Here is a 19,627-nt window from a genome sequence, read left to right as displayed (position 1 = left end):
TAATAAAAAAAGGTTTTTCTTTTAAAAAACCCATTAAATTAACTGTGGCAGGGCATGGCAAAGCTTTTATGAAAAATGTTCCGGAGGGCTTGCCAGCGAAAGGGTTAAGGACAGTGATCATGTAAAACCATGTATTATCATGTAGTTGTTTGACTCTTTTTTAAATCAAAATGATAATAGAAATCACCCAAATGGCCCTGATCAAAAGTTTACATATCCTTGAATGTTTGGCCTTCTTACAGACACATGAGGTGACACACAAAGGTTAATATGGGAATTAAAGATTAACTTTGCACATCTGTGGCTTTTTAAATTGCAATTAGTGTCTGTGTATAAATAGTCAATGAGTTTGTTAGCTCTCACGTGGATGCGCTCAGCAGGCTAGATACTGAGCCATGGGGTGCAGAAAAGAACTGTCAAAAGACCTACGTAACAAGTTCATGGGACTTTATAAAGATGGAAGAGGATATAAAAAGATATCCAAAGCCATGATAATGCGAGTCAGTACTGTTCAATCACTTACTAAGAAGTGGAAAATTCAGGGATCTCTTCATACCAAGCCAAGGTCAGGTAGACCAAGAAAGATTACAGCCACAAATGTCAGAAGAATTGTCCGGGATACAAAGAAAATCCCCCAGGTATCCTCAGGAGAAATACAGGCTGCTCTGGAAAAAGACGGTTTGGTTGTTTCAAGGAGCACAATACGATGATACTTGAGCTGCATGGTCGAGTTAGCCTTTAGGCTGGGTTCACACCTGGGCGTATGTTTTCTGCTAGTTTTTTTTAGCACGTTTTTCATACCGCGTTTCACTGGCGGTATGATTTTTTTTTTTCCTTATTTTCTCTATTGTTTAAATTTAAAAAAAAAATGTCACTTTCAAATTTCCCGCCGACTCAGGTCCCTGTGGCGTAGCCGCTCGCAAGGGACGGAACCCGGAAGTCAGCAGCCACCGGAGGATCGCGGACAAGGTAAGACCTGTACGCTGTATTCTCGAGTGTGGCTCGGGGTTACCGTTTTGTTAACCCTGATCCAAACTCGGGAATACCAATGGAAACGCATGGAAAAACGCCCCAAAGAAGCTCCTGTACTTCTTTGGGCTTAGGGCGTTTTTCAGCACGTTCCTACGCGCTGAAATACACCCAGGTGGGAACCATGCCCATAGGAAAGTATGGGATTTCACTTGCTGGGCAATTTACAGCGCGTCGATCAGCGCTGTAAAACGCCCAGGTGTGAACCAGGCCTTACTGCACCAATGCCACAAAAAATCCTGATTACAATATGCCTGATAACATTTTGACACGCCTTTACAGCTTCTGGAACACTGTAATTTGGAGTGACAAGACCAAAATAGAGCTTTATGGTCACAACCATAAGCGCTATGTTTGGAGAGGGGTAAACAAGGCCTATAGGGACAAGAATACCATCCTGCAGAAAAAAGGGAAGGTTCTGTAGTGGCAATCACAGTCTCCTGACCTTAATATCATCGAGCCACTCTGGGGAGAGCTCAAACGTGTGTGGTTCATGCAAGACGACCAAAGACTTTGCATGACCTAGAGGCATTTAGCCAAGACGAATGGGCAACTTTACCACCTGCAAGAATTCAGGGCCTTTTAGACAGCTATTACAAAAGACTGCACGCTGTCATTGATGCCAAAGGTGGCAATATACAGTATTAAGATCTAAAGGTATGCAGACTTTTGAACAAGGGTCATTTAATTTTTTTATTTTTTGCCATGCTTTGTTTTATTATTGCGCCATTCTGTTATCAGCTACAGTTGAATATGAATCCCATAAGAAATAAAAGAAATGTGTTTTGCCTGCTCACTCATATTTTGTTTAAAAAAATGGTACATAGATTACCAATTCTCCAAGGGTATGCAAACTTTTGAGCACAACTGTACCTTTACCTTATTTATACCCTAATTATGTTTATTTGTTGACAATATTATAATATTCATAGCATCACCTAACATAACACTGTCTAATATTTTACCCATTTCAGCTGATTTTTCAGCCAAGATGGGACTGACTATGCAATTGAAAATTCTATGAACTAAATATCTTACCATCTCTGCTAAACTTAAAAGCTAACTTCAAATGTTACTAGAACTGACCCTATTTACAATACTTGGAAGTTTGTGTAAGTGGTTATTATCCATCACTATATACTACTTACGCAAATCCCCGTACCTTATTAGAAACTTGTCTAAATGACATCCTGGTAATTTGTTACCTCATGTAATAGTGTAATACTGTTCTAACCGACACGAGGGATGGGGAGAGGATGTTTATGTGTTTATTAGGTATGTGAACTGTAGTGTTACCTAGTGCCCTGTAAAATATCCAGAATTTTACTGGTCTTTCATGTTGAACTTGGCCTCCCAACTTACCGTACCTATATTTGTCCCGCCTGGGGTTTTTACCCATGTGTGGCATTGTATGTTTGTATCTCTGCAATGTCTTTGTTTTTATACCTTATCTATTGCTCAATGCTATAGAATGGTGAATGGTAAACCTGCATATGTTGTAAGTACTGCTCATAATTATTTATTGCCAATAATTACAAACAGAACTTGCAGCCAACACTGCATATCATACACATTATATTTTGTATCCTTTTTTGCATCTCAGTGCTGCTGATGTCCTCCAGCCTCTATCAGCCACTTTCTGGCTACATGCACTTGCTTTATTCTCGGCTGTATGTTATTAATTTGGACCCATTTTCTGAGAGTGACAACAGTGGATAATGGCTGCACAATATGTGCCTCAACATAGACGCTTTTAGTCTCCCTCAGGGTTGCATTTGACAGCATGAAAACATAGAAGCACAGTTGGGAGACAGTTGTCACTCCATAACAAGAAGTGACTGGGCAAAAAAATGGCAAGATCACCATGTATTCTTTTAATTGAAGTTTCATAATAAAATAAAACAAACATTTACATGTTAAAACATATATAACATTTTAGTGATAAGGTTTAGGTCTTCTTTAAGTGTTGATAAGCATATCATGTTGAGTGATTACTAGAATAAGAATTACATTTTGTTTAACACAGCCTGATGCAATAAAACCGCAATTCTTAAGGATAATGGGTTTTGAACAATTTCCATTTTGCATATCACCAGCACTTGCAAGTACAGCAGGTATTTTTTCTGTTCTCCGGTGGGGCCCTTAAAGTGCTGGATTTCTCATTACTAGATTGCACCAGAAGTAGAGCTGTAGAGCTAAGCAGATACAATATAGCATGACGAGCATTCCTCCATATTAATTATGAAAGTCAAGTCATCTCTAGAAAGTGTCTTCTTTCAGGTAATATAAAAAATGCATTGATATAGTGGAAATCAGGGATAGATGAAAGTGTCAAATTATCTTACCAAAGAAACCGGTATTAGACGTCTCTTATTTCCTCTAATTATGTGTCAGTAAATATTCTGAATATTGCTGGCATAAAGCTACATACTCATAAATCTGAACACCTGGAACAAAGGGCCTGCAGGTTTTTAAATTAACAAATGTAAAGATGATAAGAATATTCTATAGGTGTTAAAGGTAGGATAATCTGTCATGCTTTCAGACAAGAACTCTGTGGTTTAACAAGCAGTGCAAAGCTGTCTTAAATTTAATTATGTATGGAATGTTGTGAAGGCATTTTAGAGCCTACTCCAGCACTTTCACTTGAAGGAGCTATACCTCAGTGTCTGGGTTATAAATCATACATTAAAGTTATTGTAGATTCTCTATGTTCTACGAATCTAGAGTTTACACCTATTGACTTAAAGATAATCTGTCACCAACTTACAGATAAAGCACAACAACAAAAATCAAGCATTTTAAATGTTTACTTGCAGTCTTTTTCCTTTCCATAAATGGTTTTTATTTATTTGTAATTTGCCTTTGAACGTGACAGAGAATTTGACTACTCTAGGGAATCAATTCCTTAGGACAGCCTCTTCCCTTCTTGCACATTTTTTTTACTTCTGGGAGTGTCTATTTACTCTCTGTGCTGACCATGTCCTCCACTCCTCCCCTCCCTGCATTACCTTTTTGTAGCTGCTGGAGGAAGAGGGAAGAGGAATACTATATAGAAGGGTTGGGCGCATTTGGCCTTCTAGCTGTTCTTTAGCTACAAATCCCAATATGCCTCTGGAAGTCATGCCTTTAACTGTCAGTCTTGCAATGCCTCATGGGACTTGTAGTTCCACAACAGCGGGAGGGCCGGAGTTTTCTACCCCTGCTATAGAGTGCCACTCTGCTGGGGCTGCTTACATTACATCCAAGTAGCAGTCTCAGGGTATCTGAATGTCTACAGGGATGCTTTAACAGATAAATAGCATATATAAGGGATCATTTCTGCCAGTGGGGGGCATGTCTGCAGTGACATTGACATGAATGGCACTGCCACGCCCCCTCCTGCTCCAGAACGCAAGGATACTTTGTGTATGCAATCCCTTGCATTCCGGGCATGAAACAGTGCAGTGAGCGCACGGGCTGGTGGAAACGAGCCTTAAAATATGTTAAATGCACCTATAATCTTATGGGAACATTTTTGTTGAAATGGCTGGTCTGGCAACGTGGTCTCTTTAACAAAACTCCTGCCTAATTGTTATACATTTTGATATTGGGCTCAATGATACCTTTTGCCACCGGATTTGATTTAGAATCATCTGTGACCACTTTATAAAAAACTTCAAATACTGAAGGAAATCTGGTCACTATTTACTAAAAAATTTGTTCCAACTGTTTGTCAGTAAGCAATCAGTATTTGATTCAGATGTTGACAGCAATAGACCCCATGCGGGTTGTATTTAGTCTCTGACTTTAGACTAGAGGAATGGTTCAAAATCCCTTTGATTTATTAACAATGAGGACGTTTCATAATTACTCATTTCCTGCACAATAAAACAGTTTTAAGTGTAAGTTATAAATAACTTTTATTTCTGTCAAAGGGTGAACTGTAATAGTTGTTATATTGGACACTATGCCCATTAACTGTATAGACACAAGACTAATAATTAGCTTTATTATAAAATGGACCTAAAGATCACATTTGCATTTAATAAAGCGGAACTCTGGAGATATAAATAAGAAAAATAACCCATTAAAGATTAAAACCAGCTTTTGCTGCAATATTCAGCTTCAATCCAAAGATTTCCATGCAGTATTTTTCTCTGCCACTAAATGTCCTCAGTCTGATGGTCAGCATTATCCAACCCACTTCCTCTGTGCCCAGGTCACTCTGGACATGTTCCAGTTTCTGACTGGACAGTAAATGGAGAAGCAGTACAGTAATGAGCTCATATCTCTGTCACTTTTCAGTACATAAACTGATTGGTGCCTTGTGCTGCTTCTTTCTCTCGCACCCCAGCTCTGCTATATAGGGACTTTAAGGCTGATACCAGGTCAAATTGAGTTACTTACCCTGATTGCATTTAACAATACATTTGTGCTGTTTTTCCCCACACATTAACATGTGCTGCGGTGGCAGCCCATTCAAAATTAATGGGCTGACAATGCATCTCAGTGGCCCAAATAAATTACCTGCACCTTTTCTAGCAGTACACCACAACACAACGCATGCTAGTGCATCGCTGCACGTTGCATTGTGCTGCATAGCACCTCCATTGGCAAGGTTTGCTGGGGTGCCATTCACAAAAACACATACTATGCATACTAAGCCACACATGCAGTCAAGAAACAGATATTATACATCATTAACAAAGGATTGCAATCATTTCCTTCAGTGCTTAACTTCTAGACTTAAGACTTAAGAGCCAGGGGCGTCCCGAGGCGGGGTTTCACCCGGACCAGCCACCTGGTGGCACCCTGCCATGACATCATACGCACGTAAGTGATGAAGTCACATGCTGTTACCTGCTGGTGGCTTGGTAATGGATGCCAGTGTTCTGTCGAAAGCGACAGAAGACCGGTAGTGAGAGGAGGGGACTTTCCCCCAGTGGGATAAGGTATGCCACTGAGTTCCCTCCTCTCTCGTAAAACTGTCGGGCTCTCGGTCCATGACCGAGTGCCCAACTTTTCAGAGGGTGTGACGCCAAAATGACACCCCCCTATTGACGCCACTGTAAAGAGTCCAAGGATATATTGCACTATTCTTTGTTAACCCAGAAGCTACTACTGATTACTTCACAAATAATTATTTATTTTGATTTTGCCACCTACAGTACATATTGTCTTAATTTGGGTGTATCGATAAGAGATGACTTTCGCAGCTAGTGCTTACCTTGTATTGCCTTGCAATGCAAGTCATCAAGACTTTTATTCACTCATACACACCATGTTAATTATTTAATGTTACAAATTCATTTATGTACAGTATATCAGGGGTAGGTGACCTTAACACTCCAGATGTGGTGAAACTACCAACATGCTTCTGCCACTGGGAGTCATTCCTATGGCTGCCATGGTCTTGCAAAGCCTCATGGGACTTATAGTTCCCAAACAGCTGGAGTGCCAAGGATGCCTACCCTTGGTGTATGTCATGGAGGCCAGACTGCGCAGACCAGCATCCTCTATCCACCGTGGAGTTCAGTCATGCTTTCTTCAGTTTTTTTTCCTGCGCAGTGTTCCTACGTCCTGGCAAATCACACATATAACATCAAAGAGAGTACCTTTACAAGGCATCCTAGATGCAATCTGTTGTGGCAATAGCCTTGATATAGCCCTGCACTCATGAATAAAATCATTTTTTTATGTGATAAAATAGCGAATAGCGATTGGAAATAGGAATTGGTTCAGTAATTCACTAATCAGGTCTGCCAGTGTTTGTGTGGAACTAAACTCTGAAAGCTGCACTAAAAAAAGAAGAAAGAGGGCAAAGAATTAGTCATGAGTATTGCCTGTGAACTCTCTGCAGCTCATATGTTCCCCATTTCTGACGTACCATGTTCTGCAGTATGTCGTTTGTATTTTCTGGTTTTATATTGAAGACTAAAGAGGATTACGATACGGTAGCAGTCTAATAACAAATATACAGCAAAATAGGGCACTTTCCAAGTTCTGGCAAAAGACAGTTAAGATACGCAGACTTACAAGTGTCGGGGTGCTCGAGGAGCGCTCTACAAACACATTCTCTTTGCTGCCCTCTCAACAGTGTGCTATGGTGATACTAGATGCACAATGCACCAACCTAGATGCAAGCTGGAACAGGGTCCTTTCCCAAACTTCAGCAGTCTCCAGGGGTATTCCAGATCATCCCTACCTTTTTGTGTCCCTCGAGAGAAACCTGTCCCTGGGTAAGACCTATCTCTCCCTAGCCTACATGTTCATTTTCCATATTTCCATACTTCCCACACTGCAGGGCACACCATGTGGTCACAACAGGGGGCTTTCTAACCTTTGTGGCTACTGAGAAACATTTTAAAATAAAGTTTTTTATCTGCAGTTAAGCTTTAAGCAGATGCATCTGTTGTTTGGTCTTTAGCTATTACCTAATAGAATATCTTATGCACAATAGATGTAAAGGATTTTAAAACCCCTCAAAGCAATAATAAAATAAAAAGCTATGACTGTGCAAACCAAAGTAGTACATAACAATTTCAATAACTGTACCTAGATCAGTATATGGTTAACTCTAATTTTTTTTTTCTCGTCTATTGGACTATGCCCCAGTAAACTGCCTTATTTAAGAAGCCTAGAAGTTGATAATTTTAGATAGAATGGGGAAGTACAAAAATCCTGTCAGGCTCCATTATAGAGATTTCCCTCATATACTGTTACTGTGATGACAATGTTTTCACTATACAGGAAATTAGGGAAATCTCTACCAACAGCACAGACAAAGTATGGGAAGACTAGAATCCCCCTTAGATTTGTGTTGCTTGTTGAAGATATTCCCTCACTTCATGTCTAGGAAAATCTCCCTAACACAGCCCCAGGTAGCAGTAAAAACCCTGCAGGGGTTCTAATTCTTCCCCTCCCACTTTACTGTTTTGCAGTATTTCACTAAACATGAAGTGTAATTACAAAAATCTAACTTAATTCGTTTTTTTAAAGTGTCTTTGTTCCTTGGCACAATCAGCCATATCCAAGGTATTTGTTGTTCTTTTGCAATGTATTGAAGAAGCTGGCTGGATGCTACAGACATTGGGGGTCATTGTAGACCATAAACTAAATAATAGATTACAATGCCAGGTTGCTGTAAGTAAAGCTAGTAGAGTCCCGTCCTGCATCAAGAAGGGAATGTTTTGCAGGGGCAAGTCTATAATTTTGCCACTTTACACATCACTGGTTCGGCCTCACCTGGAGTATGCGGTGCAGTTTTGGGCACTGGTACACAGAAAGGATGTCCTTGAGCTGGAGGGAGTCCAGCCGGAGGGCAACCAGACTCATCAAAGGGATGGAGGACAAGAGCTATGAGACACAGCTACTAAATTTAAATATGTTCACGCTGGAAGTAAGGAGATTAAGGGGGGACATGATTTTCATGTACAAAATGTTCCATAGTCATAGCGACATTAGCAACAAACTCTTCAAGATTAATTCCGTAACAAAGACTAGAGGACACCACCTGAAACTGGTAGAAAAAAAATTCAAACACAAGGGGCAAAGGGGGTTCTTCTCAGTTCTCGCGGTTAGGGTCTGGAACTCACTGCCACAAGCAGTGATTTCAGCTAATAGTGTGGAATCGTTCAAGAAGCTTTTGGATGATTTCCTGAGAAACGGTAATATACAGGGGTACAGGTACTCCTAATAACGAGATGACACAGGGACCCATACACACACACACACACACAATAGGTTGGACTTGATGGACATATGTCTTTATTCAACCTCAAATACTATGTAACTATGTAACTATGTAACACAGATATGCTCTGCCACATTTTATGCATGAGGACCAGTATGTTTTAATTAGAAGATCTGAAAGTATAATTAATACATGTCTGGCATTTATATTTTGGCAGGAATAAAAGAAGTTGATCAAACCATAACTGTACTTCTTACAACAAGTATGTTTGTTGGAGGATTCTTTGGCTGTCTACTGGACAATACTATACCAGGTAAATTTTCAACATACTGTATGTATTTTTGTGGTATTGTACACCTGTGTCCTTACCAAGGTTTTAAACTCACTTGGTGGGTAATCAGACCCAAGTGATGAAGAAGGAAAAGCCTACTCAACAAAACAATTCACACCTCTTTGCACCTGTTTAATAGTCAGACACATTACTCATATTTAGCATTACTTGAGAAAATAACAAAAGCAGAATTATAATTGCCGCTTACTGTAGAATGTGCTCTGCTTTGAGGGTGGCTTAAACAAGTGAATCTTAAATAAGCCTTGGGTTTATTTACAAATAGGGATATACATACATTCTAGGTACAATTAAGGGAATTGAAGAAGGAATTTGGAGGGGGTCAGAAAGGATAGGAATTAAGGTTAAGATCCTACAGCTAACACCACATTCTCTCTCTCTCAGCCACACATGCCATGGGTTTTTCTCTGTGCTCAGAACACTCCTCTCCAGCAGGTCTCAGCGAATTAGATTCTTGATTGTAGAGTCCAGAAAGGCTTGTCTTGTCCAAGAGGTCACCAAGGTTACCATTGTTCCTGCTTGTGAGCTAGGTTAGTGCAGATGATCACAAAGGAAGAAGGTTCCATCATATACCCCTGCCCCCATCCCAGCATGTACGCTTCCTTGCTGACACAGGTGTGGGCAGTAAATACCAGCAGGGGGTTGGGCTTGCCCCAGGAGATGACAATCTGGCAGATCTTCATCCATCAGTGTCCAGAACCCTTTGGTGGTCCTCATTTGCGTATCACACAGCCCCGTGCTGATTCAGTTCAGGATATCAAGGAACACCTTTATATCAAAGCTGTATCATAAATGTCAATTGTATCGGTTCCAACACTTACCCTCTTTTAAATTACCCATCCATGGATCTTCCGCAACCACCACCAGATATGCTTCTACCACCCCAAACAATTCTACATTGAATGAGTTATCTTTTGTACATTGTTTTTCAATGCCACTTCTATTCTTTTTATGTTACTTTTTTTAAATGAACACCCCTTTTAAAAGTTATATTATAAAGGGTACTTTTTTATTTTTCTTGACAACCTGCAAGAGAGTTTGAGTGTCTGATTGACTAAGAAACAGCAAAAGTTTTACTTTGTAGTAGAATAGCTTTTAGGAAGAGTCATACAGGGTTATTCACAAAAGGGTGAAGAGTTTGGATAACGCAGGAGAAGTGAACAATCTGCAAAGTGAGTTGAATTGGAGAATTTTTCCAAATAAGCTCTTTTGGCCTAAATTGTTCACTTCTCCTGCCTTCTCCAAAACTCTTCACCCTTTTGTGAATAACCCTGATAGTCTTTTTCACAGACGCCTAATCCCTGTGCAATGCAGCACCATACTTTGTGTATTAGACTGATTTTGCAAATCCTTACAGTGTATGCATAGGAATAATTTTTTTTGTTTTAAATAGTAGAGTAGAGAAGGGTTTAACGCGTTTCCTGCCGCTGACATATCGGTGGCGACAACAGGGTCCTGTTAGCAGACTTGCTTACACGTGTAAAGCTGACTATCAGCTTTAAAGTGGAAGTAATTCTCCTCACTGAACAGTATTTTTTTTAAATGTTTCCATTGATACATGTTCCCCATGGCAGTGCCCAGCTACCCTTACCCTTTTTTAGCAAAAGGTTGCATATTGGCTTTCAAAGGCTTTCAAAGGCCCAAAAAAAAACAAGGTTCCCATAGACTTCAATGAGGTTCACCGCTTTTGAGGTTTGAGGATTTCCTGCTGGGTTTGAGGAACATCCATCGAACTGAGCTAAGCTCAGTTTGCTTAGTACAATTTCACAGATTTGAAACATGCTTGCATATCACTTATTGTTAGAGAAAAGTCTGATATCCTTCTCTGCATACTTGTTCAGGAATAATGACTCAAACTAGTGACGCAAGAGAGTCAGCATGACTGCCAGGCATCTAATATTTGCAAACTGAAAAAATGTGCACAGCGAAAACTTTGTTTTGTTTCATTATTTCGTATTTCAGGATTCGGGTCTGAAAGTTAATTTGTTTCGGGAATTCGGATTTGGATGAATACAAATGTTTTGGTAATTTTGGATGAATTCAACAACAATTACGAACAAACATTCCTTGCAGAAAAGTGACATTAAGGGGGTTATTCACAAAGCTGCCGAAGGCAGCCGTGTGAATAACCCAGCCGAAGTGAAGCGAGCCGAATGCTGTTTGGCTATTCACTGCAGCCTTGTACCATGTTGGGCTGAGCCGAAGTGCAGAAGGAGTTCGACTCAGCCAATCCAACATCTGGATTGGCTGAGCCGAAGCTCCGGCAACTCACTCGCTGCCGTTTGCCCCTATTCTCATAGGGGCAGAATGGCAGTGAGTGAATAGCCGAATCCCGCCGAGCGGAATTTGGTTCGGCTATTCTGCTCTGTACCTCCCAGATTTAAAAATACGTGAGAAGAATTTTTTTAAAAAGGTAAAAAAAAAAGTTTTAAAAATGTTAAAAAATAGGAATATTTTAAAATTAATATTATTTTAAAGAAAAAAAAAAAACAAATAAAAAAAAAAACGCCGCACACCGCCTCAATCGCATGCGACGGACCCCTGCCACATAATGAAGCATCTGATAGATACCGGCAAAAGAAAACCAATTGGGCGAGCTAGTGGTGACGGCTAGCTCTATCCAACAGTTTCCTATTGGCCGGCACATGCCAGAGTCTTCTAGCAGGTCCCAGCCAATAAATAACAACTGGACGGAGCTGGCCATGACATTTCGGCTGGCTCCGCCCAGTTGTTATTGTTTAATGACAGATCAGTGTCCACCGGACAGTTGGGGACGCTGATCTGTCATTACAACTGGGCGAAGCGAGCTGTGAGATCACGGCGGGCTCCGCCCAGCTGTCATTTGCATGGAGATCGGTCGGCTTCGGCCGACCTTTCTCCACGCTTTGGCTGTCATTCGGCTCAGTCAAGCTTAAGCATATGCCTTTGGCTCGGGTGAGCAGCTCGGCTGCCTTTGGCTGCTGTTCAGGCTATTGTGAATAGTCCGTACAGCAGCCCTTCGGTTCAACTGAAGGGTAGAAGCAGCCGAAGAAAGCCAAAGGATCAGCTGAAGCTACGGCTGAATCCTTCGGCTCTTTAGTGAATAACCCCTTAAATGTTTACTTTGTTTCTTTTTAACTTTTGACAGTCCACAGAAACAATACAAACACAGCCCGCAGTTCTCCCCAGCAATTCATACCAGACCATTTAGGTCTGGTAGGATTTTAGAGGGGACCCCAATGCACAAAAATAACAAAAAAAAGTGTGGGGTCCCCCCTAAAATCCCTTTCCATATCTTTGATTGAGCAGTAGCCTGGCAAAGCAGGCATTTGTGTGTTTATTTACAATTATTTTACTGTATTTGGTATATGAGTAGGGGTAACAACTATCTATTTCTCATTCACAATGGGGAGTGGGATCTGGGAGCCCCCTTTATGATGATTCCTTTAAACCCCCCTGCCCGAAGACCCCCACAACCAACAGGCTAGGGTTGCAGGGAAGAGGCCCTTGTCCTCATCCGCATGGGGACAAGGTACTTTTCCAGGGGGTCCTGTAAAGGACTTTTAGCTACCTGATCCCCACAAAGTGAGCACCAAATGCCAGAGGAGCAGGGATTGGGTTAGTAACAGTTCTTTTCACAGGTACCCTAGCCCTAAACAAGTAGTTAGCTCCACTGCCATGGAAGTTTTTGTTTCCTGGAGATAGGTTTTAAGCTCTATGCAAGATCACAAATATGCAAAAAGAGAATTTGGAAATATACTACATCCCTACATGGGTAAAGTTGGGGTTTCAATATCTACACATATCTACCAATTACCCTCATTTTTAAGAACTCTGCACAGGTACCCTTTCAAATTGAGATATACTATTCTGCTTGATACTGTTGTCTGTTTTAGGTAGCAATAGTCCGCCTGTGAGCACAATATATATTTTTTTGGCTCTGACCAAGCACTTTTGGAAAAAAAAACCAGTAAGTGTGTTCCATGAATCATCACGAACCAACCTTAACTACTGTTTGAATATAAAACTTGTGTGCTTAAGTATCTGATCTTAGGATGTTTCTCTCCCAACCATCTTGCATGTTTTGGCTAGCAACCAGCATTGGGCAATAAATCATTTATTCAGACAGAAATGATGATCTTGTTTCTTATTTCCGCTTAGGTTCAGATGAAGAAAGGGGAACTTCAGCTTGGCATAAACAAATGCATGCAGGGAAAACTAATGGCAGTGTAGGACAATCTTGTTATGATCTGCCTTTTGTCACTAAATATCTAAGAAAGCTTTCTTGGAGTCGATACATTCCATTCTTACCAACATTTCAGATGAATAGGAACTAGCTGACCTCTTCCAACAAGTTGTGTTGCATAAACTACAGCCACAGGATCAACATCTGAGAAATTACCAGATGCAAGGATTATCAGACAATACTTTTGCCAAATGAAATCTACCCTGCTTTTTTTATCAAATAATATAGTATAAATACTTCATTTTCCATGGAGAATGCTGTGGACTGCCAGAACACCATTTGTACAACAATTGATTATAAAAGTGAGATGATATCACATTTTGAATGCATAATAAATACACAAATAATTTCAAATTTGTAACCTTCATTTTTTTAAAGAGTTTTTTCCCTATTACTGACTTACCCTGCTTTGTTCTTTGTGTGTACCTGTATGGAGGCAGCAATCTTAGTAGAGGCAAGCTTTACTTCTTCATGTCATAAGCAGCACAGAGGTGCCATCACCAAATCGCATGAGACTATTAGTCAAAGACAGCAGAGCCTTAGGTCTCACATTACAGATATACAGGCTGTGGGCAGAAATGTGCCCTTACGTACCAGGGGGTGCATTGTAAATTCAAAAAGAGTACTTTTAGTTCAGTTACACTTTAAGAGAAAACTTTAGCCTGTGAACTTTGTAAGGGGAGAAAAGAATGTATAATAAAGCAGTCCTATGAGTCACTTGGCATTCCAGAATATTACTTCAACATTTTTACTGATGTGTGTTATCTCCCATTGTACTCTGAGGGAGCTCAGAACAATGACATTCTGGCCAAGCGCCGGCTATGGCTGTCTGGAGTTCGTTAGCAGGTGGACACCTGTGGTGTTGAGCAGACCGATTGTGTGGGAGGGGAGGGTGGATGTGATGGGATTATATTCTAATTTCATCACTTGCTGTATAAAAGTTTGTGCAGTTGCTCAATAAATCAGAGTTTGTTTCACCTACACTCAAGCCTTGGCTAGTGACTGGGGAAACTGGGAGCTAAGGATCTTCAGGTTGCAATATCTCCTCAGCAAGGAAGAAGACCGCGGCGGACATACTCATCCTGAGTATGGGGGTCCGTCACATAGGCAACTTGTAATCCAAAGGGAATAAACAAAACAGTGTTTAAAGCAGCAAACGTCAGGCATCCAGAGATCTTCTTCCCCAACAGCTCATTAAAACCCCAAGAACCCCAAATCCACAACCTCAAAAAAGTAGATTATTACATGCAATCAATAAAACAAGGATTATACATAGAACAATATCGGACCTCTGAAAAGTACAAGCATGCATATGTACTCAGTACTTGGTTTGGGCCCCTTTTGCAGCACTTACTGCAATTACTTTTGCACGATATTCTAATTATTCGAGTTTCACCTGTATATTGCGTTTTGTCTGAATCTGGAGTTCTTCAGAGTTCTCCATTAAGCCTTTGTGGTTATGCTGTAATGCTGCATGTAATGCTAAGATCTTAGTACTGGAATTTGGTAAAACAACTTACAAATTATTTGGAAACACTCTTGTTTGAAAACACATTTGCTTAGAATACTGTCTGACATGTTTGACAAAATAACAACTGAGCAGTTAGGTATGTTGGCAGATACATTGTTACATAAAAATGGGATGGAAATCTGTGTGGTAAATTGTTTTGCCATTAACTGTTTGTCATATTTGCAAAATGCGAACAGAACTAATAACTGTTGTGTATATTGTTATACTGACTAGAGGAAAAGTATTATGCAAATAATTATTGAAGGCATAAGACTAAAGAGATTATACTGTAATGGATGGCAATACTTCTATAAAGAATTGTAGGTAGACTATCTTAAAATATGACTTCAAAATGATCTGAAGATATTATATATCATATTAGAATTTCAATATAATTATAGATAACCTTTCTTTAGGTCTGCTTCTATAAAGAAACATACTATGGCAGTACAAAATAGAAAAATATTGATCTCCTAAAGTAGACTGATACACACCAGGGTCAAGCAAAATATGAAATCTGGTGCACAATGCCTCAGTCAGCGGCACTGTAAGGTCTTAAAAACAATACAAATAATAATTATCATTTATATCCAATAAAATAACTGTAAAAACCTACTCACAGCTTCTTAAAATGAAAGCAAGAGCCCCTCACCTGCTCCCTTTTTTTACAGGGAGGAGGCACATTCCTTGGTGGTTCAGTGGTTGATTAGTATAGTCTGCACCTTTGGCTGATGCAGACCTTACTAATTCTTCCCAGTGCTCAGTGAAAGCTTACTCACACTCAGTGCCAGCACCGCTAGGAGCAACTATGCTGTCTGAATCTAACAGAGATGCAGACTGTGTAGCTGCTCCCCCAAGTCAGGGACGTGGTCTGTGACTGCGTGCCTGACTTGTCAGCTGACAGCTGACAAGTGGGCCACATGGTTACGGGTGGGTACTTTGAGACCTCTAGGTTAGAACCTCATTTTTCTTTTCTGTCTGTGTTCTATTTAGGTATTGTCACCCTGCCTATTTGTCCTAGTGACCCTTGGGTTGAAAGTGATGGAAAATTAGAACAGGAAGAGAGGGGATGTCTTCCAATGGAGGCAATTGTTGCAGTGACAACTGCCTGAACGTGGCTATACACCTATTATTCAATTATCTGCAGATTTTCTATGGTCAGATGGAAAAAATGCAACAGATTCCTCCATCTACGCTAAACTGTGGGGATGGAGGAATTTCCTGCAGGGCCAAGCTTCAGTATCTTGCTAGTCGGCCCTGCTGGCTATCAAAATACCTGAACAATCTGATTGGATGCAGGCATTGTTCAGGTGTTTTAAGAGCCAGCTGGGCCGACTAGTGAGATACTGAAGCTTGGCCCAGTGGGAGATTCCTCCATCTACACAGTTTAGCATAGATGTAGGAATCTGTTGCACTTTCTCCATCTGACCATAGAAAATCTGCAGAAAATCTATAGGTGTATGGCCAGCTTAAGAGAGGATTTTCCTTTCCTTTGAGGCATTTCCTGTTATCACTTCCTGTTATGCCTTGAGACATGAAGTGAAGCAAAAGTTCCAAATAAAGTTTTGGCTTTAAGACCCAACCTATTAACCACTGTAAAAGAAATCTGGGTTTTATAAAAGACCCCCTTGATATCTTCCCCAGTACATTATATTCTCCATTCTCACATCCACTGAAAAGAAATACATTTGGATTCATGCAGGTCAGTAAGATTAAGTGTAAACTGGGTATGTCTGGAAGATTGTGAGATATAAGGCAGATGAAATCAGCCAGAGACATTAATTTATAGGTTAAAAGATTAAGCGTCAAGTAATAGTAAAGTGCCCTGTGAAAAGCGTGCAAGCATAAAACTTGGAAATACCATTTATAAACCTTTACTATGCGATGTCCCAAGGCAGCGCTGCCATTGACAGTGTTAAGTGCTGCAAAGTCTTTCTATGTTGACTGCCTCCTCCTCTGCATATAATTCTGATTATTATGTATGGAGTAATGTTGAGGTGATATAAAAAAAAAGAACATCATGATTATCTGTATATTGCTAAATGCCGACTCAAGATCTAGATGAACAAGCATAAGTACTGGCCATTGTTGTGTCATGCACCTGTATTGTTATGCTTGCTCTTACAAGAAATTCACAATTGGAATATGGGTGTAATCATTTTGGGAGATTCTAATTTGTGAGGTAATACTAATCACTAAGAGATAAATGAAAACATCAAAGTGTATTGAACATCAAAGATATATTTACAAATGGTTCCATCTACAAATAACAGCATGTTCCTTACTGGAAGTTGCAGCATTTTAGTAAAAAAAAGCACCTAGGATTATAGCTAAGGGATTTAAGGCAAATTGATTTTGCCACAAAAATACAGATTTCTGTTTTTCCAAAATATCATAGAAATAGGACTCAAATTTCTCCATGCAGCGCTGTTTAAAGGAAAACTATGGGGCAACCTTTTGTGCCCTATAGTTCTCCTCAGGTTCATGGAGGACATATAGCGTGTCCTCCAGTGTCCCAAAACTCAGTATATAGCGGGCTACTGCACCAGACCTTACTAATCAACCACTATATTACCAGGGATTGTGTAGGTGATGGGGTTTATTTTATTTTATCTGTGGGGGGGACGAGGGGATGTGTACTATTCTGTGTATGTGTGTGTTATATTTTATTTGCAGGGGACAAGAGGGGAAGGGCAAAACAAGGGGGTATATTATTCTCTGTGTGTTTACGTATTCCTCTAAGTGTGTGTTTGGGGGGGGAATGTATTTCTCTATGTGTGTGTGTATATTAGGTCCCATTCACACCTGTAAGTTTAGGTGCGATTAAGGGATTTCTGCATCAGGAATTTGAGCTTTCCTGCATCACGAATCACTAATATAGCGTTTACAATTGGCAGCTGTCACCCATTCAAGTTAATGATCAGGTGACAGCCACTGCATGTAAATGCCTGCACACCGCATGTAATGGTATGTGATATGATTACATGCAATTACGTGCATATATTGTTCCTGGCAATATGGCATATGGAAATATTGCACTCTAATAATCTTTTATTCCAGAAAAATAACGACCTCACCACTGGAATGTGGTGTTGTGATTTTGAAGTGTTTCTGTGTACTCTGTTTTGACATTCTTTTAAGACAATACAGTGTACTGTGAACAAAAAAGCTATACTATGAAACTGTTTTGCCACTGGCATATTGGTGCGAAGTAGGGGGCTTTAGGTTTTTTTGAAAGAGTAAACTTTCCTATAGCTTTTAGATCTGTTGTAGTTTCTACTTCCTCCATTCAATATAGGCTTTTTACTGCTGAATAAAAACATTAGGTATCACTACCAAACTACCTTAAATAGCATTTTTGTAAGTTGAAATGAATCAGATTCTTGCTAGATTCAATCCAAGGAATAGCGTAAAAGTAAAATAGACTCTTACACATGCTAAATATGTCATGCCAGAATGTGGTGGACACTTTCCTTGAGACGTGTGCGGTTCTGTAAAATTTCATAGAGCTTACAGGCATCTCTCAAGCAAGGAATGGTATTTTTCTCATCTCCTCGTTGAAGTTGCATAAAAAAGAGGACCCACTTGAATGTTATAGATTATTTTTTTTGCATTGGTCCCCCCCTCCCTATTGCAGTACACAGCTCCCCTTGCTCATTGTTTTACAAACCCTTGCCTATTAGCCTTGAAAATGGGCACAATTGATTTTCAGGTTTTGCCTGTCGTTGACCTATTTCCAGCTTAAGATAGTACTTATACAGCTGCCAGCAAATTCAGACACATTTACTAGCATTTACTACAAATTAATTGACAGCATACACTGCATTTATAATGTATTTATAAAGCGCTGTCAGCCAATGTTCAAACCAGCAACCATCAGTCAGTGTTTAAAGTAGATGCTCTTAGCAAATAATATAATGCCAGTAAATAGCAGTGCATTTTCTCCATTGTACTTAACCTGCATTTTTTGCACATGTTTTACAGGCTCAATTACTTTAGTTCTACATTTTCTTTCATCAATCAATAATTAAAATGTGGTACAAATTGATATGGCTCCCCTCATTCTTATGCTACCGGTTTGGCACACAATTAATGTGGGCCCAGTGAATACTAGAGGGGGGAGATGTAGAAAAGTTACAAAAAAGGGTTGCCCCACCTAAAGCATAAGGTCTTTTTAGAACCACTGGGCGGTGGGAAAGGAATGATGTGCAAGCTATCTAGACCAAAAGGAGGCAAGTAGGGAACTGGATATTGTGCTTTGCCATTGTACTGCAAAGTAATAGAATCATCTTAATATTGTCTCCACCAGCAGCACATACACACCTTCATTTTCAGTAGTACTCCCCTGTATGATGGAGCATGTGACTCACTTGTGATTGCATGTGAGATTCAGTGTTAATAATACAAATTCATTTTAAACAGCTTCTCTTTCATTGGTGTTTCCATTCCTATCATCGGTTAGAGTGTAGGAGTAGAGTGCTTGTTTAGGGAGATCAGTTCATTATTAGTAGACATATTTTAGGGATACACCCAGAAACTGCTTGTTGGAGCCGTCTTAGCTACATTAAACGTAAAGGAAACCCCACGTGGTCCTGCATTCCAATATAATATATTTGCAGCATTAGTTTAACGGAAAGCCTTGGTAATATGTCACAAATGTATTAAGATATGGCTTGCTCATTAATTAATTATGGAGTATATATCATATGTGGGAACACGTTACATTATTTTTGCATGAATATTATTGAAGTCTGCAAGAAAGCACTAGTGGTTGCAGGTGAGAATTAACAAGTACCTAAAATTAGCAAGATAAATATTCCTCCTTGGGCTGTGTTCTCT

At 40.0% G+C, this 19,627-nt stretch overlaps 1 protein-coding gene across 1 annotated transcript in view; it reads left to right on the top strand.

The window, feature by feature from the left end:
- LOC108787236 (solute carrier family 23 member 1-like) overlaps nucleotides 1-13,546 on the top strand; it is a 141,981-nt gene extending 128,435 nt beyond the window's left edge. The window contains exons 11-12 of the mRNA XM_018556733.1: nucleotides 8,922-9,017; nucleotides 13,194-13,546. Of these exons, the coding sequence (XP_018412235.1) occupies nucleotides 8,922-9,017; nucleotides 13,194-13,369 (272 nt within the window). The 3' untranslated portion in view covers nucleotides 13,370-13,546. The remainder of the gene's footprint in view (nucleotides 1-8,921; nucleotides 9,018-13,193) is intronic.
- Nucleotides 13,547-19,627: the final 6,081 nt, after the last annotated feature.

This window comes from Nanorana parkeri, unplaced genomic scaffold (assembly GCF_000935625.1).
Source record: "Nanorana parkeri isolate BGI_ZX_2015 unplaced genomic scaffold, ASM93562v1 scaffold250, whole genome shotgun sequence".
NCBI lineage: Eukaryota > Metazoa > Chordata > Amphibia > Anura > Dicroglossidae > Nanorana > Nanorana parkeri.
The sequence above is the reverse complement of the archived record's forward strand: the minus strand, read 5'-3'. Positions and strand labels throughout refer to the sequence as shown.